This window comes from Xiphophorus maculatus, chromosome 8, assembly GCF_002775205.1.
Source record: "Xiphophorus maculatus strain JP 163 A chromosome 8, X_maculatus-5.0-male, whole genome shotgun sequence".
NCBI lineage: Eukaryota > Metazoa > Chordata > Actinopteri > Cyprinodontiformes > Poeciliidae > Xiphophorus > Xiphophorus maculatus.
The window spans coordinates 1,165,082-1,192,370 of record NC_036450.1 but is presented as its reverse complement, the minus strand read 5'-3'; the positions used below and the strand labels follow the sequence as shown (position 1 = coordinate 1,192,370).

Here is a 27,289-nt window from a genome sequence, read left to right as displayed (position 1 = left end):
TTAAGGCACCATAAACATGGAATGTTTTTACTAAAACAGGGAAACTTTGATCCATTTTATCTCCAGTGGCGACGAGGAAACAACATTTCTTCAAACTGGTTCCAGAGGAAAGTTTCAACAATGAAAACACTGACATACAGGTCAAACCTCTAACCTGACCTTTAACCCCAAACACGTCGTGTTTCTGATGCTGCAGCAGATATTCTACTAAAGACTGAACTCCATCTTCACTGTTCATGTTTCACAAAAACCAGCTGAGTCAGCAGGAAACCAAAACCCGTCCAGAACCAGAGAACCAACATGGCGGAGCGTCTGCAGCCTGTTGAACTTAAAGTCCAAGCTGCTCTGTTTGGACTCGGTTAAACTTTAACGAGGTTCTGTTTGATCTGGACACCGTCCAACATAAGGTTTCTCATTCTGACTCCACTGCAGCGTCTGGTCCAGAATCAGAACAGAACAGAACCTCTCATGTTTCCAATCCGCTCTGGTTCCTCAGTTTGTTTCATCTGTGATCCAAAAAAACCTTTAAAAGTTTCTCTGTAGCTTTAAGAAAGTTCTTCAGGTTCTGAGTTTTCTTCTAGTTTTATCACATCTACTTCTAAGGCGAGACATTAGTGCCAAATTTAAGACCGTTGTGACCCAGCAGCAGCTACTTCCTTGTAGCACGAGGCTACTTCTATTCTGGATCCAGTTTCTGATCTGATTAATCGGCCGACATCTGGAACTGATCAATCGTCTCTGGAGAGTACTAGCTAGTGTTAGCTTTGGAGAGGCTAACGACTAGCATGTCTAGGATGGACACTTAGTGGGTAGCCTCCTTCTTCTGCTGTAAATTAGCATGGCTAGGACTAGCATTGCATAGGCAGAGCCTTAGCTAGGCTAGGGTTAGCATTGAACAGGCTATCCTATCCAATCCAAGGCTAATGTGCAGCAGAGACAGAAGGTAGGCTAGTATGTGATCAGCTCTGGTATGCTAGTCACTAGCCTCTCCAAAGCTAACGCTAGTCAGTTCTCTCATTCTGATTTACCAATGCCGATTGCTAAGTCACTGATTCTGAACGGTTTAGCGGTTCTGAACTTGAAAATGAAGAACTGGAGAACCGTCTCCCTCTGGTCAGACGTGACCAACGTCTGGCAACAGCTAATCTGAAGGAGCAGCAGCTAATCTGCAGGTTGGGACGTTTCCACGGTGACAGATTAAGATACATCAATTATAAAGTTTCATCACAACATCGACGCTACAATAAAACGACTTGGCAGTGAGCGGCTGCTACACGTCGAAGACGTCGACGTGTTCTCCGGAGGTGAACTTGTCCTCCAGCAGCAGCTTCATCAGTTTGGCTGAAGACGCCTCGCAGGTCAGCAGCTGACCCTGAGCGAACATGTTGGAGAACGTCTTCTTGATGCTCGGGTCGGCCGTCCTGGTCCGGGCCTCCACCTGCATCTCAGTGTCCAGCGGTCCTGGTTCAGGAGGGACAGAGGAGACGCATCAACAGCTACAAACACAGAGAGGCTAGCATAAAGCTAGGTAGGGCTAGCTTACAGCCGGGTAGGGCTAGCATAAAGCTATATAGGGCTAGCTTAAAGCTAGGTAAGGCTACCATAAAGCTAGGTAGGGCTAGCTTACAGCCGGGTAGAGCTACCTTACAGCTAGGTAGAGCTAGCTTACAGCCAGGTAGAGCTAGCATAAAGCTATATAGGGCTAGCTTAAAGCTAGGTAAGGCTACCATAAAGCTAGGTAGGGCTAGCTTACAGCTAGGTAGAGCTAGCTTACAGCCAGGTAGAGCTAGCATAAAGCTACATAGGGCTAGCTTAAAGCTAGGTATGGCTACCATAAAGCTAGGTAGGGCTAGCTTACAGCCGGGTAGAGCTAGCTTACAGCTAGGTAGAGCTAGCTTACAGCCAGGTAGAGCTAGCATAAAGCTATGTAGGGCTAGCTTAAAGCTAGGTAAGGCTACCATAAAGCTAGGTAGGGCTAGTTTACAGCCAGGTAGAGCTAGCATAAAGCTAGGTAAGGCTACCATAAAGCTAGGTAGGGCTAGCTTACAGCCTACCTGGAGAGTAGCTGAGCACGCGCAGCTCCGGCTCCTCCTCGGCCAGGACCTTGAACATCATGTCTCTGGCCGCCTTGCCGGTGCAGTAAAGGCTCCAGGAGCGGAACGGCTGCAGGGCGCAGAGTGATGACACGTTGATGACGCAGCGCCGCAGCCCGGCGTGCGGCGGGAAGGCCTGCAGCAGCCGCGCCGTCAGGCACATGGCGGAGCTGACGTTCAGCGACAGGTAGGCGTCCACCTCGGCCATGTCCGTGAATCCCTTCACGAACTTGGAGACGTCGCCCAGAGAGGCTGCGGGACAGAGAGCAGAGGTTAGAGAGGTTCCGATCCAACCGGAACCAGGCGCTGGTTCTGACCCAAACCCAGAGGACAAAGGAGCCTGAGATCCGTCAGGCGGATCGGATCCACCAGAGCTTCAGATTTATGATCCGGATCATCAATGGTTCCGCCGATCAGCTGCAGCTGATGGGAATTTATCAGTAATTTTTTATAGCATATTTTATTTTTGTGAAATATTTAATTTTTTGTAATCAATGAGTCTTTTAAAATTGTTTTCATAAATGTTTACATTTAATAAATAAATCTAGAACATAAAAATCTTTTTCAGTAATGTCTACATTTATTTGCATTTTTTATCTGAAAATCTTTCAATTTTTTCATCTGTAATGTTTTGCTGTTTAGATAGAGAGAGATAGATAGATAGATAGATAGATAGATAGATAGATAGAGATAGAGATAGATAGATAGATAGATAGATAGATAGATAGATAGATAGATCGATCTTTATTGTCACAAGAACAACGAAATTTAAAAAGTGCCATCAGTCGGTGTATAAGCTTAAAAACAAAAAATAACTGTCTCACAATTCACACTCAATGTAAGAATTAACAAATAACTGGTTAAAAAAAAACAACAACTAATAAATAAGAACAGCCACATTCTCACATACATCATTTATGATGATTAATGGTTGTTTCTGATTGCATTTAGTTTTTTAGTTTTGTTGTTGCTGTCGGGTAGAAACTGTCTCTGAGACGGTTGGTTCTGGTTCTGGTTCATATATACTTTTTAAACTTTATTTCTTAGTTCCTCACCAGGATGCAAATCCTACCTAATAATAACAATAATAATAATATTAATAATAATAATATTAATTTCCTCACCTGCGTTATTAATCAGTATAATTTTCTCCATCTCGTCGTTAAAAATTTCTCTGCTGGTTCTCATGATGTTCTCCAGACTCTCCACCTTCCCTACATCCGCCGCCACCACCTCCACCTTCAGGCCGGCTCGGCCCGCCTCGGACTCGGTCAGCTCGGCCTGGACGGCCCGCAGGTCGGCCCCGGAGCGGGCCACCAGAACCAGCGCCGAACCGGGCTGAACCAGCCGGCACAGGTCCAGGGCCACGGCCCGGCCGAAGCCTCTGGAGGCCCCGGTGATGACGCACAGAGCCCGGCCCAGGTCCGCGGCAGGAGGCATGATGAGGCCGACGGAGGTCCGAGGAAGAGGAGTCGGTTCTTCACCGGGAGGTTCGGATCAGCGGTTCTTCTTCTGGGGTTCCTCTGACTGCTGCCGCCACCCTGTCGCCATCTCCTGGTTTTATACCGGAGAGGCCGGGCGCTCTGTCAGCAGAGACGATCTCTGATACCGCAGCGGGTCAAATAATTACAGAGTAATTATGGATCAGGATCTGGTTCCGCCCATCAGAACCTCAGTCAGTGGTTCTGTTATCATTTATAAAACGGGTCAGATCCTAAAGTCACTGAACTGTTTCCAGTTTGAAACTGAACTGTTTCCTGTTTGTCACTGAACTGTTTCCTGTTTGTCACTGAACTGTTTCCTGTTTGTCCAGGTTGACTTTAACATTCTGCGGTTGTCCATCGCTTGTTGTGATGCGTAACCATGGCAACAGGGTGTTGTTTTTACAGCTGGGAACAGCTGATTAGCATTTCTGAAGCTTGAAATGCCTGAACTTTGACCCCAAATCAGCTCCATGGATCCAGGAGGAAGAAGTTGATCCCCGACTCCAGCATCTCTAACAGGCAGCCAGACTGGAGCAGCAAAAGCAAAGGAGGTGATGAGCAGATCTGCCAACAACTGATGGTGTCAAGAGAGGTGAGTTAGTAACTTCTTACCTTTACTGGCGAAAATTTACTTTTACTAGACCTTTCTTTGATTTAAATATAGGTATTTCTGCTGTGACTAGAGAACAATGTGTCTGTTGCTGCCAAACATCACCTGCTGTTAGCATCACGGTGTCATCAGACCGTCACACAGGTACAGTCTACAGTCAGAGGCTCTGTAGAGTCACTGGAACACTGACTGCTGCTGGAGATCCTTTAATAACGACTCATTTTGAATCATCTTCATGTGAGTTATGACAACGTCTCTGACGTCCGTCTGGCTCTGGTTCTGGTTCTGAACCATCTCAGCCTCAGCAGACGGATTGGACCCGGGATGAGGGAAGTGAAAGTGGCGGCTGCGGTCGGTACCAGCGGTACCACGAGCTCCCACTGGTCACGGTGGTTTTGACCCAGTTCGCCTCAACATGCGGATCCAGAGGGGGAACCCTGGAGGCGGCTGGTTCTGAAAGCAGCCTGTGTGGCGACAACATCCATCGGTTCTGGTTCTGATCCGTGGAGAATCGGGTTTTTAAGGTTCTGGAGGATTTGGGCAGAGATTAAAAGGCAGTGAGAGAGCAGAGACTATTTTTAGTGTTTATAGTTTTTATACAGAACCTGGTCAAATGTTTTATTAGGATTTGATCTGAGATAAACTGGAAAGATTCTGGGTTTATTTTATTTATTTATTTATTTCGAACAGACTTTAAAACAATCAAAAATAAAATAAAATAAAATGGAATGAAACAAACTTAAGAAATAAAATATGAAACAAATTATTATGCCCATGTGACATGCAAAATTTTCTGTTCGAAAAGGAGCAGGTAGAAGATACATCTTATAATGTCCTGCCCCTTTCCTACTTGTCAATGTATTTTCAATGAACTGTCATAACATCAAAAAGAGAGATTTTTCCATTTTTTCATCATGTATAACTATGCAAAATTATTTTAAGTACTATTTATATCATCAATTACATTATAGCCTATTGGATATTAAACATCTTATACAGCATATTTTGAAATGAGCTCTGCTTTAATCAGCTTTTTAAATTGGTTTACATTTGTAATTTGTTTTAACTCATCATTCAATCCATTCCAGACATTTACTCCACACACTCCACAACGTTTCAAAACGTTTCATTTAGAAAAATATTTATTTGTAGATTTGGCTTCTTGTTTTGGTTGCATAACATCATATATGAAGGAAACCGTCTGAACCTGCAGCATCGAGCTGCCGGCCAGAGAATCTGACGAGAAAACTGACAGAAATGAAAATAAAACCCAACAAAATAAACTGATCAGTAGGAGGCCCCGCTAACCAGAAGCTAGCTGTGCTAACCCTAGAGCATTAATGCTAATATTAGTTTTGCTAACGTTAAAACTTTATGCTAATAGTATTTAGCAGAAGCTAATGCTAATGCGCTAAATTGAACCATGTTGATTTTCACCGATTCATAAATGTGAATTTGTGTTTATATTTGTTTCATTAGCATCCAATGAGCTAAATGCGCTAAGCGTTCTGTCTTAACACAACATTCGTTCATGTATTCATCATTTCATTTGTTCATTTGTTGTTTCCTTACATTTAATTAAAACTTCAGCCTCAGATGTTAATTTTACAAAACAGCCAAATTAAATTAGCACTTCAGAATTTAAGCTAAGTGAGCTAAACGTTTACAAAGTTAGCTAATGCGCTAAGCAAAATATTAGCTCTGCTATTAGCGCATTAGCAACCAGCTATTTACCTCCAGTGTTTTAAAACCTGATTTCCATCGTTGTCTGGAGAACCAGCCGGCCCGGTTCTGGTCCTGAGCGGGTCCGGTTTTCAGGCTGAACTCATGATGATCGGATCCAGGAGGGAACTGGGCTTCGTTTCTCTGTGGTTCTGGGTTTGGGCCCGCAGCGTCAGAGCAGAAACAGAACCAGAACCGGGTCGTGTCTTCACTCAGTCCTAAAGTTTTATTAAAGTCTCGTTTCACAGAAAATCCTGAATAATTTATTGGTTTTAACTTTATTACAAAAATGTTTCTGATTTCAAACAAAGTCCAGTTTGTTTGGTGAAAAGAACATTTTGGTTCTGGAAATAAAAACTAAAATAAAACCGTTTTGTTAAAAAGTTCCTGTAAGATGAGATTTAAATCTGGTGTAGATCCAGATTTCCTCCTCAGCGGTTCTGAGTCCGACTGTTGGACCGAACCCGGAACCACGTTGATCATCCTGTCAGGTAATGACCTTAAACACAGAACCGGGTCAGACCGGGTCACGGAGCCGGTCATGACCCGATCTGAAGGAAGTGGGTTCAGATCAGAACCACCGAACGGTTCCAGCATCAGTTACATCAGAACCATTTCCTGCGACTGTTTCTAAACCAGAAGGTAAAAACATTTAAAAAACATTTAATGTGACGAAACCAGTGAAGATCATAAACATCAAAACTCAGGAAACAAGTTTCACGTCTTCAGATGTTTTGGGTCATTTTAGCCCAAATGAAGCAGAATAATAATTCTGGATCTTTGATGTCGTCTCAGAGAGGATCTGTTTCCTGGCCCAGAGGAACCCGGCAGCCACGTGTCGGGTCACACGTCTCCGGCTCAAAGGCGTCTCTGTCTCCCCGCCTGCCCCGCGGCCAGCGGCTGAGGTCAAAGCCTGAAGACGTCCGTTCATCCAGCAGAGACGCATCGGCCACAGAAAATCAATGAGGCGGCACCAGAACCAGAACCGGCTCTAAACTTAGACCCACTTCAGGCCGACCGAAGAGTCAAACCCACAGCTCATCAGGATGTTATGGTGTGAGATCAAAGCAGGCAGAAACCCGTCCAATCAGGGTCCAGAACGTCTCCAGAACCAGAACCAGGAAATGGAGGAAAATCAGAGGAACAGAGAGAAGAACCAGAACCAGGTAGCTCTGGAGGAGCTGCAGAGACCCACGGCTCAGGTTAGAACAAGGCCACTAAGGTCAGTAATGGGGCCAGTAAATGCCCATTCCATTATTTATGCTGTTTGTAGGTTGCTACCCATAGTACCCACTAGGGGCGCTGTAGTTTGGTTCACTCTAAGTTAGTACCTTCATTTAAAGTGAAAAATAAGAGGAAGTGTTGCTGGTTTCCTGTCAGTCAGAACTTTGGGCGGAAATATCCCACGGACAAGAGGAAGAGGAGGATATTCTTCATCTTTATGACTCTGGGTTAGCCACTTTCTTCAGAAAAGGCTAAAAGCAGCGCTGCACGGACTTTACCGCCATAAACTTTGCCGCCCTTGGACAGCGGAGCGAGGTACATGTTTAGAACAGCATTAGGTTGTGAAGTTAGCGTTTTTATGTAATGTATTCATGTTTTGTGTCAAACAAAGGCACTCAGGCAAATGTATTTTCTTTTCTTTTAGTTTTCACGGTGTATTTGGAGCCCGGTGTATTCAGTGCTATTCAGCAAACTTGGCTGTGAAAGAAGCAAATACAAATCTGCTGCACCCAACGAAGCTCTCTGTGTTTTCTTGGGTCTGAGGGACTGGCCACTAAGGTCAGTAATAAGACCAGTACGGTCCCTAATGGGGCCACTAAGGTCAGTAATAAGACCAGTACGGTCAGTAATAAGACCAGTACGGTCCCTAATGGGGCCGCTGAGGTCACATGAGGCTTGTGACTGATGTAACTCATGAGTTGCTACCAGTGAATAAAAGATTTTCAAATTATTTTCCAGTCAAAACATTTTTAACATTTCAAACTTTTGGGTCAGAAAACAAACAAAGAATTTCTTTATTTTACTGGATTTATTTCTCTAATTAAAATGTTTTCACAAAGTGATCGATCAGCTCGTTCAGGTGATCGATCAGCTCGTTCAGGTGATCGATCAGCTCGTTCAGGTGATCGATCAGCTCGTTCAGGTGATCGATCAGCTCGTTCAGGTGATCAATCAGCTCGTTCAGGTGATCGATCAGCTCGTTCAGGTGATCGATCAGCTCGTTCAGGTGATCGATCAGCTCGTTCAGGTGATCGATCGGCTCGTTCAGGTGATCGATCGGCTCGTTCAGGTGATCACGTTTATTGGACAGAAACGGATGAAACCTAAAACTGAACTGGACGTTCAGGCCTGTAAAAAACCAAAACACTGACATGAAACTTTAAAAAACGTCTCAGAATCTAAACTACAACCTTCATGGAGAAAAGTTTTAAAGTGATTTTTAGACTTTTTTCTATTTTTACATGAAAGTTTTTTTGCGTTTGGTTCCTAAATGTTTCCTCGGCTCATGAGAGGAAACTGGATCTACAGGCAAACAAATGCAGTCATGATGATGGATGAACAAATGACAGTGACCCGATGCTGAAGCAGGAGTTCAGGTTCCAGAACCAGCAGTGGGTTCTGGTTCTGGTCCTACATGTTGGACTCGCTGTGCATGCGCTTGTCGTTCTCCAGGTCGCTGTCCTGGGAGATCAGCTTGTAGGGTTTCTTCCTCTCCTTCTCCTCCACCACAGAGTTCCCCATCTCCACGTCTCGGCTGCGCAGCTCGTGTCGGGACAGGAACTCCACGATGCCGGCGCCGATCGAGTCTCCCAGGACGTTGGTGGTGGTCCGAAGGCGGTCCCTGACCGGAGAGACGGGTTCTGGTCAGTTCTCTGTTTAACATTCAGAACCAGTTTGGTTTTCTGCGGCTCAAAACGTTCTGCTGGTTCTTTAACTGGTAAGAAATGAAAATGTTTCAACAGAGACATTTGTTAAAGAAACGAGAAGAATAAGGATCCTAGCTTCTAACCCTGAGCAGAATGTCGAGTAAATGTTTAATAAATGCTTAATAAATGCTTAATAAACGTTTAATAAATGCTTAATAAATGCTTAAGAAATGTTTTATAAATGCTTAATAAATGTTTTATAAATGTTTTATGCAGAACGTTTCAGAGTCAAACTGGCAGTAGAAACATGAAATGATGCTAATCCAGGTTCACCAGCTGTTACCATTTAGTTTATATTTTAGTTTATCATTTAGTTTCTCCCTCAGTGAACCTGGAAGCGTTCCTATCGTCCTGCTGTGAGCAGAACCTGCAGAACCCCTCACAGCTGAACTGGACCGTTTTTCCCATCGCCCCAGTTAGCCGAACCGTTTTTCCCATCGCCCCAGTTAGCCGAACCGTTGTCCCATCGCCCCAGTTAGCCGAACCGTTGTCCCATCGCCCCAGTTAGCCAAACCGTTGTCCCATCGCCCCAGTTAGCCGAACCGTTGTCCCATCGCCCCAGTTAGCCGAGTAATTTCTGGTCCTGGTTTCTAATTGAAACAATTAATTTGGAACCTAATTATGTTTCTATGTTAAAACTCGTAGCTAAAATATTCAATACAGGGTAAGATGTGGCACGAGGCTCCGGGGAGGAGAGAAGTGTGTCAGTAGGTGCTGGTAGGTGTGGAGCTGCCGTTGACCTTTAGAATGACCCCAGATGAGAATCCGACAGCGGTAACCTTTGACCCGGTCGGTTCGTGTTTACTGGGATTATACTCACAGGAACCAATCGACTGCGATGATGAGAGTGATGTCATCGGTAGGAAGTCCGACGGAGGTCAGTACGATCACCATGGTAACCAGACCCGCCTGCGGGATGCCGGCGGCGCCGATGCTGGCCGCCGTCGCGGTGATGCTTCCCAGTCAGGAGACAGAAACCAGTGAGTCTTACTGGTCGGGTTATTCTCTATAGAACCGTCGTCATGGTTACGCTCGTTTACCTGATGGTGATGATCTGACCGAAGTTCATCTCCATGTTGTTGACCTGGGCGATGAAGATGGCCGCCAGCGCCTCGTACAGAGCCGTGCCGTCCATGTTGATGGTGGCGCCGACCGGCAGCACGAAGCGCGTGATCCGCTTGTCGATGCGGTTGTTCTCCTCCAGACACTTGAAGGTGACGGGCAGCGTGGCGGAGCTGGACGGCGACACGGACAGGAGAAACGCTTCAGAGGACCTACGGTACCGACCGGACCCAGAACATCGCTGACGACCCGGACCGGGCGTCAGAACTCAGACTGATCTCAGCTGGATGTCTCTTCAGTTCGCTCTGAAAGTCTAGATGGTCTAGATTTCCAATTCTAGATCTGCAGTTTGTAAAGTTACAGACTAGTAATAATTCAGATTATTCAGGATGAAAAAATGAAGATTCATTAATCAAAGTGATATTTTTTCTGATTTCTTGATTCTCTGAACCAGCAGATGGAAAAAAGTCTAATTCACATGTTCTTTTCTTCTTTTTTGCAACATTTAAAAAATGTCAACATTCATCCTGACATTTGGATGGAAACAAAGATAACGGATGATGCTAACAGAGGACGCTAATGGATGGTGCTAATGGATGATGCTAACGGATGGTGCTAATGGATGATGCTAACGGAGGATGCTGACGGATGGCGCTAACGGAGGACGCTAACGGATGGAGCTAACGGAGGACGCTAACGGAAAACGCTAACAGAGGACGTTAACAGATGATGCTAACGGAGGACGCTAACGGAGGATGCTAATGGATGAAGCTAGCAGAGAACGCTAACGGAGGACACTAACGGATGATGCTAATGGAAAACACTAACGGATGAAGCTAACGGAGGATGCTAAAAGAGAACGCTAACGAAAGACGCTAATGGAGGATGCCAATGGATGATGCTAACGGATGAAGCTAACGGAGGATGCTAATGAATGAAGCTAACGAGGACGCTAACGGAGGACGTTAACGGATGATGCTAATGGATGAAGCTAGCAGAGGACGCTAACGGAGGACACTAACAAATGATGCTAATGGATGAAGTTAGCAGAGGACGCTAACGGATGATGCTAACGGAGGATGCTAATGGATGAAGCTAACGAGGACACTAACAGAGGACATTATCGGATGATGCTAATGGATGAAGCTAACGAGGACACTAACGGATGATGCTAATGGATGATGCTAATGGATGAAGCTAACGAGGACGCTAACAGAGGACGTTAACGGATGATGCTAATGGATGAAGCTAGCAGAGGACGCTAACATAGGATGTTAACGGATGATGCTAATGGATGAAGCTAGCAGAGGACGCTAACGGAGGATGGTAACAGATGATGCTAACGGTTTAGCTAAGGCTGAAGATAAAAGCTTCACTTGGACGACGGTGGTAGCAGTTCGTCCTTCAGTCGGTGGGTTGCCGGTTCGACTCCTGATCTGCCGTTGTGTCTTTGGGCAGGACATTTCGCCAGCGCCACCTGCTGGTGGTCAGAGGGCCCAGCAGGTGGCGCTGGTACTTGGTGTGTGACTGAAGCAGAGTGATGAACTCTGGGATCCTCTGGAGTTGATAAAGTGCAATAAAACTAAAGGACATTTATTCTTCATTTAGCAACCAGGTTGCTTCTTGTTGGATTCATTAACAGGTGAGAGATTCCTGGTGATTTTTCCTTTTAAGGATTTTTTTGGCTGTGAGTTATCAGAGAAGAAGAAAACATGCAGCAAAAACCAGCAGCAGGGATTTGAACCTGTACCTGGGCGTCTATTTCTGACTACAGACACATTTAATCATTAAAGTCTGAATGACCAAAACATCCAGCGGTGTGAAGGAAACCTTCCTCACCTGGAGGACGTTCCCAACGCCGTGACCAGAGCCTGGAGGAGCCCGGCGATGAAGATGAAGGGATTCTGTCGAGTGATGACGAAATACAGCGTGGGCAGAATGAGAACGCCGTGGATCAGCAGCCCGATGATGACGGTGATGGTGTACATGCCCAGCTGGCCTCCCATCTGCGTCAGGTCGTCCATCTCCACGATCTTCCCCGCGATCAGGAACAGGATGCCGACGGGAGCGTACCTGCAGGGAGAAGAAGAGCGGCGTGACTGCAGGTCGGAGGGAGGGCAGACGGTGAAAACGGAGATTTACCACATGATGATGGCCACCAGGCTCATGATGGCTTCATTCAGGCTGTCGAAGAAATCTCTGAGCACCTGGCCCTGCTCCTTCATGTTGCCGATTATCAGACCGAAGCACATGGAGAAGACCACCAGGCCCAGAGCGTTGACCCCGTTCACCTGGCCAGGTATGGGGATCACCTCCTCCCTGGTGACCTCCATGACCTCCTGGGTGCCGTTGGTGGAGTTGAAGAGCGACTCGTTCACTGTGACCGTCACATGGACCGTCCTCTTTCCATATTTGGTCTTGAACTGTTGAGAGAGGAGAGTTTGAGTTTGGTCGGGTTCTCCTCCTTCACCGGGTCTCGGTCCAACTGAACCTCTTCAGGAAGTGAGGAACAGGAAGTTCTCATCATGGCCAACCAGCCACCCAATCACGTCTCTCTGGACCAGAACCTCAGAGGATCGACCCGTTGAGTCTACATCACACACACCTGGAGGATTTAGCAGAAGCTAATGCTAAAGTGCTACACCAACATGGTATTTAGCAGAAGCTAATGCTAAAGTGCTACACCAACATGGTATTTAGCAGAAGCTAACGCTAAAGTGCTGCACCAACATAGTATTTAGCAGAAGCTAATGCTAAAGTGCTACACCAACATGGTATTTAGCAGAAGCTAATGCTAAAGTGCTACACCAACATGGTATTTAGCAGAAGCTAACGCTAAAGTGCTTCACCAACATGGTATTTAGCAGAAGTTAATGCTAAAGTGCTGCACCAACATGGTATTTAGCAGAAGCTAACGCTACAGCTCTTATTTCAGCCACATGTCCATGACTGAACATGTGTTATCTCTGTCGCCCTCCACAGGTCAGATCTGTCATTACACCAGGCTGTAAAGGTCAGGAAGTGATTTTTCTAAACTTTCAGTTTCAGTCGTTGAGTTTTGCTAGCTCTGCTGATTTGGCTAACTTGATCGTAGACATTAGGTCACCAGCAGAGTTTAAACTGTAAACTGTCTGCAGTGATGCATTCTGGGTACAGAATAAACGTCATTTTCTGGACCGGATCACAAAACAGCAAAGTTATGATTTATGTGGCAAAATTTAGTGGCTCTAAATGTTTTTAACGTTAGCCATAGCGCTACATGAACAGTTAGCTGTGCTTTTAGCGGCTCAGCAGACGTTTTCATCATCATGGATGATTTTCATTTTAACTTCAGCTGCTTTTCACTCAGTTTCAGTTCAAACCGCTGAGACGTTTCAGCAAACAGTAACTGACTCATGTTAGTCACTGCATATCATCTTTCGTTTGCCTGTTTCCATGGGAACCACCTTGTTGGAGATAAAGTCTTGTTCCTGTCATCAGACTGATTTATGTTTGATATTTTTACCAGATTCAGCTCATAAATCAGGAACAAACTGAAATGTTTATGAAACTTTCTGCCTCAATGATTCCTCGTTGTTAAAAATAAAAGCTGCCTAAATAAAACCATTTTTCTGTAATGTTTGCAGAGAAACCCTGCAGGTTGTAAGAAGTGCTGATGAAGACGAGGTCAAACGTTGTTCATCTGAACTCACTGACCTGCTGTGTGCAGGCCTGGACCAGGTTTGGAGGGAACATGTTTCTGAAACGAGACCATAAGAAGCGTTTAGCTGCGACTCGCCGGCGGCTTGAACTTTGGGAGGTTTGAGTCTGAAATCACCTGATGAGGTCCAGGAAGGCGTCGGCGGGGCTGACCTGCTCGATGGTCTGCTGCTTCCCAAACTCGTCCTTGGAGCCTTTTCCTGGATGGATGATGAGGACGATGATGATCCCGACGAAGACGGCGATGATGGTGGTGGTCATGTAGTAAATCACAGCGCGCATTCCCATCTTCCCTGACGCCTTGCTGTCCAGCGCCGCCATGCCTGAGGTCACAAAACGTTTATCACAGCTGGGAGGGAATAATAATAAAAACTCGTTTTAAAATCCTCCACATACAAACACAAGCTGAGTTTCCATCATTTAGCTCTAAAGTCTCTGCAGACTCAGTTAATATTTTCTCATTAAAACCTGTTTGTCTAAATTATTACATCAACATTTAATAATTATTCTCTGATATTTTAATATTTATCAACAGATTTCTTCTTAAGTTTCTACATTTTCATCCAAATTTCTCCTAAAGACTTCTTGATATATTTTTAAAAGAACATAAAATTTACCCTGTTAGAAATAAAAAGACATTTATGGTCTAAGAAACTAATAATTAAATCTGTTAATGTTGAATTTCAGTTTCCTATAATAACTGTTTCTCTCTGTCATTATAAACTCGACTAAATTTATTCCCGTTTTTATTCTTCTGACTCAGCGCCGAAGTTTTAATAATCCACATTTAAAACTTTTATTCTTTATTCTAAATACAACAATGTTCAGATTTAATGAACAAAACAAATGTTAAACTTCTGAATGAACGGGCAGGAAGTGCTTTTAATTTGATATTCACAGCAGGAAGTGACCTTTTAATGTAGCAGCTAGCTTAGCAGTCAGTCGTTGCTGGAGGTCAGTTAAGTTTAGTTTCCTCTGAAATGATCCAAAGTCATTTAAAATAGTTCAGAACGACATCCATTAATATGAAGCTAAAGTTAACGCTAGCAGATTGCTATTAGCCATTAGCATCCCATAATCATCCACCAACATCAGGCTCATCGTTTCAACTTCCTGTCTGTCTTCATTACATCAGATTAAAACTTTCCTGAAGTGACGCTTGAGATGAAAAAATGAATTATTTTCTGATCCAAACTTTCTGCCCTGATTGGCCCTGACCTCCAGCTTTAAACCGACCCAGACGGTCCGTCTGGTTCCGTCTGGTTCCGTCTGCTAACGAAGGATCTTAATGTTTCATTTGGTTCCCTGGAAGATTCTCTCATTTTACATGAAATGATGGAAAATATTGACTTTCTGCCTGAAGGTGTTTCAGGATCTTCATCACTGATGATGAGTTTTACTTTAAGACATTTTATTCACATTGAGCCCATTTAAAGGGCCGGTTGAACATTTCAGACTCAGTGAAACACGAGTCTCTGTTGGTGCCAGGTAACCTGACGGCGAGCTGCGGATGGATACGTGGCGGAGGAATCTGACCGGTGATCAGGCTGGAGACGAGCAGCGGCAGCACCAGCATCTGCAGCATCCTCATCAGAACCTCTCCAGGAAAGGAGAAGTACTTCACCTCCCGGTAGCTCATCCTGTAGGGACGCAGAGCGAAGCCCAGGATGATCCCTGCACAGAGAGGAGCCGGTGACTCTCCGCTCGGCCGCAGCCGGACGGCGGGACGCCTGCTGAGGGCCACACACCTACGACCACGGCGCCCACCGTGAAGAGGACAAACGCGTTCTTCCTCAGGAAGGCCTGGACGTCCTCCTTGGAGATCTCCTCCACTTTCCTCTTGGCCTTCATGGTCCGGATGTGGATCCCTTCCCTGATCCGCTGCATCCTGCTCACACACGGAGGAACGCTCCCTTATTCAGCCGGGATTCAAACCCACAACCTCTCACTTCCCAGTCTGTTCTGGAAACAGAACAGACAGACGATACACGGCTTTTCTAATAAAGAATAAATCAGAAATATACTTCCTGCGAGGCAGTAATGTCACCAACATGTCTACCATGAACAACATGAGAATCAGTGAATGATTCATTAAAACACTGTAAAAACACAAACATTCATTTAAATCATACTGATGTTTGTAAAGTGACACGGTGAAAATCAGCAGCAATAATTTGGGTTATTTAGCCTGTAATAAGATAAAAATGGGCTTTATTCATACATTCATCAACGTCACAGTTTAAAACTAAATGTTTAATTAGCTGGGTGAATATTTAGCTTCAAACTAGTTCTGATTTAGCACTAAACATGTAGCTTGCTAACGAATTAGTTTACAAACTAAATATTTAGTTGGAGGTTAAATATTTAGCTTGGTAACTAAATATTTAGCCAGCAAGCTAAATCTTTAGATATTTAGCTCTGAGCTAAATGTTTAGCTAATATGCAAATTTACTTGCTGATAACCGGAAGTGGACGATCAAAATATAAGCTGGGTCTTGCGAAGCTCATCGGATATTTTTTTTACTTCTTCTCATTTACATAATTTCAGGATAAAACAAAGCGTGGGCCGTTTGAAATGTCATTCAGGTTTTACCAAAGGAGCTACAGCAAGACCCCGCTTTTATTTTGACAGTCCACATCCGGTTATGGGGACGTAAATTTGAATACTAGCCAAACAAAGCTAAATATTTAGCTAGCATTTAATTGTGACAAGATAAAATAAGAAACCTGTGAATACTTTTTTCGCAGCATATTTACGTCACTGTGACCGCGTGACGTATTTCCTGCTGGGAGAAAATGTCCGTCAGGATCCGATGTTTGCAGGGAACAATGGAGGAAACACTTTCCAACATCATTTCTTCTAAATATTTCGGTTCCACCTCCTGCTGGATGGATGTCAGCGTCCAAAACCTTTTCCAGAAATGTTTAAATCCCAACAGATAAACTGTTACGGTTTGTTTCAGAGGCGGCTGGTTCTCTGAAACTGGAAGCTTTTCCTGTCACTAACTGGGATTCAGATTTCCAGTTTCACTCGAAGTGACTCATCTGGGGGTAAAAATGAACAAACTAGGGCAGCAGCTAACAATTAATTTAGGAATCGATTAATCTATTATTCTGATGGTCAATCAGTTAATCGGATATTAAAATGGTACAGTCATTAAGCCTTTTTATGCAATATTAGAAATTCATTAAAAGATAGAAATAATTTAATTCCTTTAAGTAAAATAAGAAAACAAACATTGCCTAAACTTTAATAGCATTGCTCTAGTAAATCTGAATGAAAACAGATTTTAGCCTGGTGATAAAAAATGTTTTTATCTTAAGTGCAAATTGTATATTTTTATACAGTTTTCAGTTAACGATTAATCGCAGACAAAATTAGTGACGATATGTCAGTTATCAATTAATCACGACTCAACCGATCTGCTGCGGAATTAGCCAAAGATGTAATTAGTTTAATGTAAAGGTTAAAGTCTGAGGAGACATTTGACCCAGCAGGAGAACTCTGGATGTGCTGCAGAACCCGGTTCCTCTCCTGCTGCATCGTGTAAATAAGGATGAATCTGCGCTCACCTGTCACCTGTCTGCCTTCCGGTCTCAGTGATGCGGCTGCAGGTCGGAGGAAAACGTCCTGCTCTGATCCTGCTGCTGCTGGGCGCTGAGCTTCTTCACCTCCCGCTCCAGCGGAGGGAGGGACGGGGACAGGAGGACAGATCAGGAGACGTCCTCTGACACAGTTTCAGCTGTGAAACCTCCCAGGACTCCGTCCGTCGCCGCTCCGCTCCTCCTCTGGGAAGCTGCGATCACGTCGCGTCTGTTTGTGGGAATAAACCGAATCGTTTCAGGCGGAAAACAGGAATGAGGTTTGGAGGATGCGCTCCTTCCCGCTCGGGACTTGGTATAGTTCAGGATGGATCCTCAGAGGGAAACCGCAGCACAATTAGCTGGAAAAGTGGAGCTGGAGCGGGAATAGGTGACCTGACTGCGGAGAGGCGTTCCCAGGAGGACGGGGTAAAATTAGAGGAGAAGATTCCCCCAAATCAGGAGCAGGAGCAGGAGCAGGAGCAGGAGCAGGAACAGGAGCAGGAACAGGAGCAGGAGCAGGAGCAGGAGGAGGAGCAGGAGCAGGAACAGGAACAGGAGGAGGAGCAGGAACAGGAGCAGGAGGAGGAGCAGGAGCAGGAACAGGAACAGGAGCAGGAACTGGAACAGGAGCAGGAGGAGGAGCAGGAGCAGGAACAGGAGGAGGAACAGGAGGAGGAGGAGGAGCAGGAACAGGAGCAGGAACAGGAGCAGGAGCAGGAACAGGAGCAGGAGCAGGAACAGGAGGAGGAGCAGGAGCAGGAACAGGAACAGGAGGAGGAGCAGGAGCAGGAACAGGAACAGGAGCAGGAACTGGAACAGGAGCAGGAGGAGGAGCAGGAGCAGGAACAGGAGGAGGAACAGGAGGAGGAGCAGGAACAGGAGCAGGAACAGGAGCAGGAGCAGGAACAGGAGCAGGAGGAGGAGCAGGAGCAGGAACAGGAGGAGGAGCAGGAACAGGAGCAGGAACAGGAACAGGAGCAGGAGGAGGAGCAGGAGCAGGAACAGGAGGAGGAACAGGAGGAGGAGCAGGAACAGGAGCAGGAACAGGAGCAGGAGCAGGAACAGGAGGAGGAGCAGGAACAGGAGGAGGAGCAGGAGCAGGAACAGGAGGAGGAGCAGGAGCAGGAACAGGAGCAGGAACAGGAGCAGGAACAGGAGGAGGAGCAGGAACAGGAGCAGGAACAGGAGCAGGAACAGGAGCAGGAGCAGGAACAGGAGCAGGAACAGGAGCAGGAACAGGAGGAGGAGCAGGAGCAGGAACAGGAGGAGGAACAGGAGGAGGAGCAGGAACAGGAACAGGAGCAGGAACAGGAGCAGGAACAGGAGCAGGAACAGGAGGAGGAGCAGGAGCAGGAACAGGAGGAGGAGCAGGAGCAGGAACAGGAGCAGATCAGGGAGACTTTCTCAAACCTCAAACCCAGGAGGCTGTGTGAACGGAATAACCCGTCTGTGCGACTTCCAGCTCGGTTCCGACTCCTCAGACTGGAGAATGAGACCCAAACACTAGGAAATGGTTCTGGTTCTGATACCGGATCGGACCACCTTCATCCTCCAATAGTTGAATTAAAATACAAACAAAGGAACAAACACGTCCATAAAAGCAAAATTCAGATTAAAATCCAAACTTTTAATACATTAAAAAGACCAACATCTTCAATTTCAACTCTTTTTATGGTCGATTCCAGTCAGGAGAAGTAAACTGTCAATTTATTCAAATTTAAATACAGAAGTGATGGCCTAACATCGCCACTGTCATGAACAAACTTTATTTTACATAAAATGCAAAACTTTTAACATAATTAACAGATTTTGCTCGCTGAGTGTGTTCATTTATAATTGAAGTATATTATTTAATGCCTTATTTCAGGAATGTGTAACAAGCTATACTCAGGTTAATGAGTATATAAAACATAACAATAAGCAAAAATGTCTAATTTATCAGAAATTTCTTGCCCCCATGCAGTACCTCCGCGACCCCCATAGGGGTCACGACTCCCATGTTAAAATCCTTTAAGCTGTTGTATCAGTAGCAATTAAAGAGCCGGTTAGCGGCTAGAAGATCCGGCTCTTTTAGGAGCCAAATGAAGCGGATCTCGGAGAGAAGCTGGAATTCCCAGCACCTGCTGCGTCACGTACGTAGCCAATCCAGAGGAACTCTACGTAAGTTACGTAGATTCGGAGTACGTGCCAAGGTGCCTGGTATGTGTAGCAGCTTTGCTCCTCTGAAGTTTCGTGTTTTTCTCTTTATTTAATGTTTTCTGGTTCTGGTTCTGTTCAGAACCGGGTCGCTGCCTCATTGCGCTCCGAGCTGACGAGTTAAATCCGAGGAACGGCTTCAATAAGCGGCTTTAGGGCTGCAACGAGCCCCGCTGCTAGCAGCTTTAGCTGGGTCAGCACCGCCGCGAGTTAACCAGGTTAGCGGCTAACTAGTTAACCAGCTGCTCATCTGTTGCTGTCTTCCTCACAGAGACACCGGGCTGGATAGCGGCTAGACCCGGTGACCTTCACGGACTGACGGCTGCTCCTGGACCGACCATGTCCCCTCATTAACAGCAGCTCCAGAACCCTCGGCTCGGCTCGGCTCGGTTCGCCATAATCCGGCTTTCAGGTCCAAGTTCCCGCCCCGCTCGGAGGAATGGCTCGCTGCCCGGTGGTGAACCTGCTGCGGTTCGGGAACAGGGTGGCCAGGAGCGGCTTCCTGCGGCCTTTGCACGCCGCGGCAGGTTGCTCCTCCACGGAACCAAGAACTGGGTTCAAACCGAACAGGGTTGCCGTGGTTACCAAAACCACCCGGTATGAGTTCGAGCAGCAGCGGTACCGGTACGCGGGACTGTCTGAGGAGGACCTGAAGCAGCTGGTAAGGAACAGTTCTGGACGGGTCCAAAGTAGGGTGGGTTACACTGGGACTGGGTCATACTGGGTTATACTGGTCAGGGTTCTGGTTACACTGATCATACTGGGTTATACTGGTCAGGGTTCTGGTATTTGTGCTTCTGTTGGATCTAAACGGGTCAGAGAAACCGGACGGTGCAGATCTGGAGGGAAAACGGAGTTTCTGCATGTTTTCACATTAAAATCTGAAAAGTGTGTCCAGCCCCTCCAGACTGCCTGAAGCACTTTAACCCTTTATTGTCGCCTCTCTGTTGAGTTTCTACATTATTTCCTTTTTGCCCCTGAGCAAGGCACTCCACCTCAGGGCTCTGGTGTTTCTAATGTGTTCTCAGCCTCCAGTCGGTCGGGGCAGATGGCTGCTGGTACCAAGTTCTGGTTCTGGAACTTTCTTTCTATTAAAATAGTCTTTCCACTGTCGCCCCCTGCTGGTCAGGAGGAGCGATGCTGCCAGTCAGCGACTGTTTTCCACAGCTAGAACTTGTTCTGTGTTTCTGTGCCTGTTGGTGTTGACAGCTGAGAACAAAACCTCCATGGCTCCGTCACTTCGACCTTTAACCTTTGACCTCTGGTTTCTTTCAGCTAGCCATGAAGGGCTCCAGCTACAGCGGCCTGCTGGAGCGCCACAACATCCACACCAGCAACGTGGAGCACATCGTCCAGAGCCTGCAGTGAGTCCAGCTGCTTGTTGCTGCAACATGTTGCTGCTGCATGTTGTTGCTACATGTTGCTGCTTGTTGTTGCTACATGTTGTTGTTGCGTGTTGTCGCTACATGTTGCTGCTTGTTGTTGCTACATGTTGCTGCTTGTTGTCGCTACAGGTTGCTGTGTGTCGCTACATGTTGCTGCTTGTTGTTGCTGCTTGTTGTCGCTACATGTTGCTGCTTGTTGTTGCTGCTTGTTGTTGCTGCTTGTTGTTGCTACAGGTTGCTGTGTGTCGCTACACGTTGCTGCATGTTGTTGCTGTGTGTCGCTGTGTGTTGTTGCTATATGTTGCTACATGTTGCTGCTACATGTTGCTACATGTTGCTGCGTTGCCCTGCAGCTCTCATGTGTCTGCAGGAGCGCCGACATGGAGGTGCGGGTGGTGAGGAGAGGGGAGTACGATGACGAAGTGGTCCGGTGGGCCGACGCCATCGTCTCTGCTGGAGGTAAGCTCCGCCCATCTGGTCCTGGTGACCAATCAGAGCTCAGCGTCGCTGTTGCTCCAGAGATGAAGTTTAATTATTCTCTTTATGTAACTTTAGTTTTATTGAACTTGTTGAGTTCTGGACGAAGCTGGAAGGATTTCTGTATCTTCAACCTTCAGACAGAAATAATGTGTAACCATGGCAACAAGGTCCTGTTTGTCCAGCTGGTTGGTGTCTAAATAGCTGAAATAACCCCTGACCTTTGACCCCACACGGGCTGACTGTGGAGACTCATTACAGTCAGAGGCCGCTGGTACACTGACTGCTACAGGAGATCCTGCAGCATCACTGAATTATTGGGTCAAATCCTGCAGAACTTCTTGTGTCTGGAGGTCCGGTTTCTCCTGAGAGCGGGCCTCTGGGTCATGGGTCGGTTCTGCTAATGTTGGGTTCATGTTTTCTTTGCTTGTTTATGAAACATGAACTTAAAATGCAGATCAGAGCGTCTCTGGTTCTGGTTCTGGTTCTGATAACAGTTTGTGGTCCAGGTGATGGGACGATGCTGCTGGTGGCCAGTAAAGTTCTGAATAAGGACAAACCGGTTGTTGGGGTGAACACCGACCCAGACAGGTAAGCCCCGCCCCCATTTGTTAAGCCACGCCCCCTGCATCACCTGCTTCACCTGGCCGTCTCTCCACCAGGTCAGAAGGTCACCTGTGTCTGCCGGTGCGCTACACCCACGCCTTCCCAGAGGCCCTGGAGCGGCTCTGCCGTGGTGAGTTCAGGTGCGTATTTACCTGATTCTCGTGGTGAGTTCAGGTGCGTGTTTACCTGCGTTCCAGCTGGTTAACTCTCTGCTGGTTAAGGACAGGTTAGCGAGTCACATGCTGCCGTGTCCCGGGACTTGGCGGCAACTCGTTGATCCTCTGCTTAGCGCTGCAGAGCGCCATGCTGCCGCCGCCGCCGACACGCCGGGTCGGCTGCTCTGATTGGCTTAGAGCTTCAGCTGGTCTTAGCTGCAGAGATCAGGCTAAAAGCTCTGAGCTTAGCGAACGCAGCTCATCGCTCCGGCTGGAACAGGAACAGGAAGTGGAGCGAAGATGATTCATGGTTTCCTAGAAAACCAGCTGGAAAGTGTGGCATGCCTTTGCCCCAGAGGTCTCTGCCAGCTTCAAACATCTGCAGAGCTTCACCTTTGCAGAGTCCTCAGACGAGTCAGAGGGACTGGAGGTAAAAGCACGCCACACTTTTCAGATTTCCTCTGTAAACCAGGAATTGTTAGTTTCCTCAGGTTTTACGTCTGACCTTCAGTTGGTGTGAATTATTTTGTCTCGGTGTGTAAATCTAGAGATTCAGGCAGCTGGATTAAGAAGCAACAGGTGAGATTAGGTTTAATCCCAGGATGAGCAGAAACAGAACCAACAAAGGTTCTGTTCAGTCCAGATCCTCTTAACCTGGAGGAAGAGGAGGAGGATGAAGAGTTCAGTCTGCAGCTAAACGCTAGCTGGTCCTGATCAGCAGAGGCCACATCTATTCAGAAACCACTGATCTGATTAGTGATAGGCTGGCACGGTAACTAAGCAACCGGTGTTGGCTAATGAGAAGAAGAATACTAGCTGGCATTAGCATTTGATAAGCTAACAATTAGCATATCTAGGCTGGTCAGTCATCATTTGTATTTTCTTTTTTAAAGGAAACTTTTAACATTTTAACATTGCAACAACGTGGCGTAGCGGTTAGCGCGACCCGTATTTGGAGGCCTTCAGTCCTCGACGCGGCGGTCGCGGGTTCGACTCCCGGACCCGATGATATTTGCCGCATGTCTTCCCCCCTCTCCTTCCCCGTTTCCTGTCAGTCTGCTGTCATATAAGGGGCACTAGAGCCACAAAGACCCTGGAGGGGTAAAAAAACAAAAACATTGTCAACAGAACGAGTCGTTGCAGCTAATGTGACGCTACAGCTATCGTTTCTCACGATACAGTTAGTGACCAACCTGGGAATGCTAGCTGTTAGCCTCCCTGTAGCTAACGCTAGCTGTTAGCCTCCCTGTAGCTAACGCTGGCTGTTAGCCTCCCCATCAGAACCGGGCCCAGCTGTTCTGTTGTGTCCAGGTGGTTGTGGCGCCAGCGGCTCCGGCTTCACCTGGAGGGAACCGGGATCAACCCGACCCCAGTGGACCTGCATGAGCAGCAGCTGAGCCTGGAGCAGCACAACCGGGCCCACCGGATCAGCACCGTGGAGCGGCAGCAGAGTACGCCTCACAGAACCGGAAGACCCATTAGAACCGTCGCTCAGAGGAATCGGTTCTGGTTCCGGAGGCCCGGTTCTGGCAGTAACTGTCTGTCTCTGTGCCTCGTTTCAGGAGCGGGAGCGCTGCACCCGGCCTATTCAAAGCCCAGCCTGCTGCCGGTGCGGAGCCTGAACGAGATCTTCATCGGGGAGTCTCTGTCCTCCAGGTACTGGCCCGGCCCGACCCGACCCGTCCCGCCGGCCGCACGTCCGTCCAGAACTCACGCTGACTCTCTTCCACCACAGGGCCCAGCTAAAAGTCTTCACTCCCCGTCTCTTCCTCCATAGGGCGTCTTACTACGAGATCTCTGTGGACGGCGGGCCCTGGGAGAAGCAGAAGAGCTCCGGGCTCAGCGTGTGCACCGGAACCGGGTCCAAGGCCTGGTGAGTCCGGACCGGAACCGGGACCGGGAGCTGAACCTCATTCTGAAACTTTAACTGAGCCGTTTCCAGCAGTTCTTCAGAACCGAACGGTTCTTAACCGGTTCTGTAAAAGGTCCAGTTTATTTCCCTCCTACCGGACCTGCGTTGTTCAGAACCTGAGAAAAGAATTCAGCCTCTAACGTTTAACGATCAGTTATCAATAAACTTCAGAATAAATAAATGATTATTGAAGTTTAAGTTGTAACTATTTTTAGTTTTTCTTCTTCAGGTCCTTTAACATCAACAAACTGGCTGAACAGTCTGTGGAGGAGGTTCTAAGAATCGGTACGTAAAGCGGCCCGGTTCTGAGTGAAGCGGCCCGGTTCTGAGTGAAGCGGCCCGGTTCTGAGCGAAGCGGCCCGGTTCTGATGTTCTGTTGTTCTGCAGGAATGTCTCAGGCCGGAGTTGATCTCCCGCTCAGCAGGGAGTTGGTAGGGAAAGGTGAGTTTCTGATCCAGCGGAGCGAGTTCTGGTTCTGGTTCTGATGTTTTCTGGTTCTGATGTCATTTGGTTCTGGTTCTGGCCCAGTAACCGATGACTACAACGCGTCCTTGGTGTTCGCCCCAGACGAGCCCCGCCTCTTCTACAGTGTCAGGGAGCCAATCAGCAACCGCGTGTTCTCCAGCAGCCGGCAGAGAGGCTTCGCCAGCAGGTCGGTGCTTTGACTAGGCCGTCCGGCGCCGACAAGAAGCAGTGAACGCTGCAGCTTCTTCTTCTGCTCCTCCTGCAGGGTGTGCGTCCGCTCGCGGTGCTGGGACGCCTGCATGGTGGTGGATGGCGGGACGTCCTTCGAGTTCAACGACGGCGCCATCGCCACGGTAACCGTGAGCGAGGAGGACCGGCTCCGGACCGTCCTGCTGGACCAGTGAGGCGGGTCGGCGACCGCGGGCCTGTTGCCATGGAGACGGGATCAGGGTCTGACTCACTAAGCCCATAATGAAGTTCTGATCCAGAGCAGAGTGGAGCTGCTGTACCATGTGACCAGCTCTGCTCTGATTGGACGTTTGGTTTGAGCCAATCAGAGGACAAAGATCTAAAACCCATAAACACACTGGACCAGTTTACCCAGTAACTGACGCAGACATCCCATAATAAACCTGTTTTATCTGCACAGCAGCGCCACTGCCTCACAGAACCTGCCTCTGGTTATTTAACCCGACCCGTCAGAACCGGACCGGAACCGGGGAAGCAGCCAAAGGAGAACCGCTGGGCTAAACCGGATGAGTTTTCACACCCAGAACATTCTGATCAGGCCCAAAACTTTAAAACCAAAGTTCCTCCTGGAACCTTTTGTTCATGTTTCTGGTACCGGACCGGTCCAGTCCGCCTCCCAGTCTGGACCTGGAACCAGTAGGTCTGTCCTGAAGGAACCTGGAGAAGCTATGCTAGCCTGAACTAGCATCTGAATGCTAACATGTAGCATTTCCAACAGTTTGGATTGAAATGTTGCTAATTTGGTCGACAGTTTTTGATTAAAATGCCTGAAACATTTTAATGGATTCAGTTTTATTTAACATTAATGTTTTATTTAACATTAATGTTTTATTTAACATTAATGTTTTATTTAACATTAATGTTTTATTTAACATTAATGTTTTATTTAATATTAATGTTTTATTTAACATTAATGTTTTATTTAATATTAATGTTTTATTTAACATTAATGTTTTATTTAATATTAATGTTTTATTTAACATTAATGTTTTATTTAATATTAATGTTTTATTTAACATTAATGTTTTATTTAACATTAATGTTTTATTGTGACAGACAAAAGCAGAGCAACAGGAAGTGGAATAAAATGATCGATGATGGATTATTGATCATTGGTTTTCTGCAGCCATAAATCAAACCAGTTTTCCTCATTTTTCTGCCTCTGCAAAGGTCTGAAAATCAGCTACTGTTTACTTTGACTAGGCCATTTTGACCCAGGGGCTTTACAGTCCAAAGAGCCGTTTTTATTCTCATAATTAACTAATAAAATTTATTTATAGAACCGTAAAACCTGCAGGGCCCTTCAGAATAAAAGCTTATCAAGTTTTATAATTATGTTTTACAGTTATAATAAAGATCTACAAATATAGATGTAGTTTAAAGTTTTAAAATATTTTATTAATTTTATGGAAAATGAGGAAAATCATGTAGAATCAAAACAAAAGAACTAAAAAAAAGTTTTCAGTTCAAATCCAATTTAACATGAAAACCAGTAAAACTTCAGTTTCAGACATTTTAATCTTTGTAATTAAAACATTTTTAAAACCTTTTTTGACCTTTCAGGAAAAATCCTCAACATTTTAAAGGTTTCAGCCAATAAAAATGTCAAAACGTTCAAAAGCTTCTCTGGGTTTGACCTGATCACTGCTGGGTATTTTATTTTATTTTATTAAACCGTTTTTAAAGTCCGATCCGGTTCTGGTCGTAGTGACACAGCAGCAGGTCAGAGGTCAAAGGTTAAATAATAGAGCCTCAGTTTGTGTTGCTGGAGAAAGTTTGAGTTTTATTAGTTTGTAGAGGGAAGCAGGTCCAAACCAGGGCTGCTGGTTCTGGTTCTGGGCGGGGAACATTCTGGGAAAATCTCACTTCTGGAAATGATTGTTACAAAAGGTGAAAATGTGACGTCAGCATTAATCAGCTCATGAACTGGTTTCTAACCAGCAGTGGCTCCGGTCCGCCTCCCAGTCTGGACCTGAACCAGTAGGTCTGTCCTGAAGGGAACCGGTTCCTACTGGAACGCCGTCCCTGTTCCCGTTCCTGGGATGTTTGTGTTTTAATAAAAATGTTTTACAGCCGCTCTGGGTTTGGCTTTATTTTGGTAGAAATGTTTCAAACATGAACAGAAATGGAAAGTTTGGACAGACTGGATTAATAGATTCTGTTGCTGAAGGTTCTGCAGGATGAAATCAGTCCAATCCAGACAAAAACATTCAGACTGGAGGAACGAAGAACCACAGCTTCAAATATTCAAATGCAAACCAAACATAACGACAGAGATACAATTAAACATTTTTTAGATAAAACTTATTTAAGTTACTCCAAATGTTTCTGATCTACATCTTTCTTGAATTGGGTAAATAAACCCATTTAATCACCGAGGCCCTGACCAATATGGCGGCGGCGGCGGCAGTTGAAATCAGGTAGAAGCTGAAATCAGAAACAGGTTTGTTGAATCCCAAAATAATTTCCTTTTTCAAGTTCTTTAGAAGCTCATGTCGTCCTTTTTCATTTTGTATTTGCATTAATTATACCATTTAAGCAGTTCAGTTTGGAGCCGTTTTTATTTTTCATTTTGGAGAGTTAATATTTTATTAATATTTTATTAATGTTTTACTTGTAGATTTTTTTAAATTGTGTTAATTTTTAATTTAGTAGTTTT

At 46.1% G+C, this 27,289-nt stretch overlaps 3 protein-coding genes across 9 annotated transcripts; 1 reads left to right on the top strand and 2 right to left on the bottom strand.

Annotated features, from left to right (window-relative positions):
* Window positions 1-883: 883 nt before the first annotated feature.
* On the bottom strand, window positions 884-3,533 carry spr (sepiapterin reductase). Its single transcript, XM_005813813.3, has 3 exons — window positions 3,218-3,533; window positions 2,055-2,345; window positions 884-1,461 (listed from the first exon to the last, which is right to left on the bottom strand). Exons 1-3 carry the CDS (start codon window positions 3,531-3,533, stop codon window positions 1,271-1,273), a joined length of 798 nt encoding a protein of 265 aa, XP_005813870.1. The 3' UTR covers window positions 884-1,270.
* A 4,389-nt stretch (window positions 3,534-7,922) lies between these two features.
* LOC102228594 (excitatory amino acid transporter 1-like) lies at window positions 7,923-17,529 on the bottom strand. Of its 4 annotated transcripts, none has more exons than XM_005813814.2 (10): window positions 17,174-17,529; window positions 15,349-15,562; window positions 15,137-15,274; window positions 13,719-13,923; window positions 13,598-13,640; window positions 12,044-12,324; window positions 11,741-11,974; window positions 9,880-10,074; window positions 9,660-9,794; window positions 7,923-8,754 (listed from the first exon to the last, which is right to left on the bottom strand). In XM_005813814.2, the coding sequence occupies exons 2-10, from the start codon at window positions 15,485-15,487 to the stop codon at window positions 8,544-8,546; spliced, it is 1,581 nt and encodes a 526-aa protein (XP_005813871.1). In that variant the 5' UTR covers window positions 15,488-15,562; window positions 17,174-17,529; the 3' UTR covers window positions 7,923-8,543. The 4 variants fall into 4 exon arrangements, with proteins under 4 accessions (XP_005813871.1, XP_023193877.1, XP_023193875.1 ...); XM_023338107.1 differs by having other exon boundaries at window positions 8,544-8,754; window positions 15,349-15,557; XM_023338108.1 differs by having other exon boundaries at window positions 8,544-8,754; window positions 15,349-15,488.
* Window positions 17,530-19,347: 1,818 nt separating this feature from the next.
* On the top strand, window positions 19,348-25,042 carry nadk2 (NAD kinase 2, mitochondrial). Of its 4 annotated transcripts, XM_023338793.1 has the most exons (14): window positions 19,355-19,384; window positions 19,464-19,574; window positions 19,653-20,042; window positions 20,657-20,745; window positions 21,137-21,225; window positions 21,753-21,834; window positions 21,906-21,989; window positions 23,316-23,455; window positions 23,567-23,660; window positions 23,740-23,877; window positions 24,146-24,201; window positions 24,304-24,357; window positions 24,445-24,568; window positions 24,647-25,042. In XM_023338793.1, the coding sequence occupies exons 3-14, from the start codon at window positions 19,821-19,823 to the stop codon at window positions 24,783-24,785; spliced, it is 1,311 nt and encodes a 436-aa protein (XP_023194561.1). In that variant the 5' UTR covers window positions 19,355-19,384; window positions 19,464-19,574; window positions 19,653-19,820; the 3' UTR covers window positions 24,786-25,042. The 4 variants fall into 4 exon arrangements, with proteins under 4 accessions (XP_023194560.1, XP_005813872.1, XP_023194561.1 ...); XM_023338792.1 differs by having other exon boundaries at window positions 19,348-19,574; XM_005813815.2 differs by having other exon boundaries at window positions 19,349-19,574; window positions 23,782-23,877.
* The last annotated feature ends 2,247 nt before the right edge of the window (window positions 25,043-27,289 follow it).

Excerpts from the sequence above, each read along its gene's own strand:
- spr (XM_005813813.3), bottom strand. The coding sequence starts at position 3,533 with ATGCCTCCTGCCGCGGACCTGGGCCGGGCTCTGTGCGTCATCACCGGG. Across the intron at positions 2,346-3,217 it reads TATACTGATTAATAACGCAG|CCTCTCTGGGCGACGTCTCC; the intron begins GTGAGGAAATTA and ends TCTGTCCCGCAG. Across the intron at positions 1,462-2,054 it reads CGTGCTCAGCTACTCTCCAG|GACCGCTGGACACTGAGATG; the intron begins GTAGGCTGTAAG and ends CTCCTGAACCAG.
- LOC102228594 (XM_005813814.2), bottom strand. The coding sequence starts at position 15,487 with ATGCAGCGGATCAGGGAAGGGATCCACATCCGGACCATGAAGGCCAAG. Across the intron at positions 15,275-15,348 it reads GGTGGGCGCCGTGGTCGTAG|GGATCATCCTGGGCTTCGCT; the intron begins GTGTGTGGCCCT and ends CTCTCTGTGCAG. Across the intron at positions 11,975-12,043 it reads CTGGTGGCCATCATCATGTG|GTACGCTCCCGTCGGCATCC; the intron begins GTAAATCTCCGT and ends TTCTCCCTGCAG.
- nadk2 (XM_023338792.1), top strand. The coding sequence starts at position 19,821 with ATGGCTCGCTGCCCGGTGGTGAACCTGCTGCGGTTCGGGAACAGGGTG. Across the intron at positions 23,878-24,145 it reads GGAACCGGGTCCAAGGCCTG|GTCCTTTAACATCAACAAAC; the intron begins GTGAGTCCGGAC and ends TTTCTTCTTCAG. Across the intron at positions 24,569-24,646 it reads CAGAGAGGCTTCGCCAGCAG|GGTGTGCGTCCGCTCGCGGT; the intron begins GTCGGTGCTTTG and ends CTCCTCCTGCAG.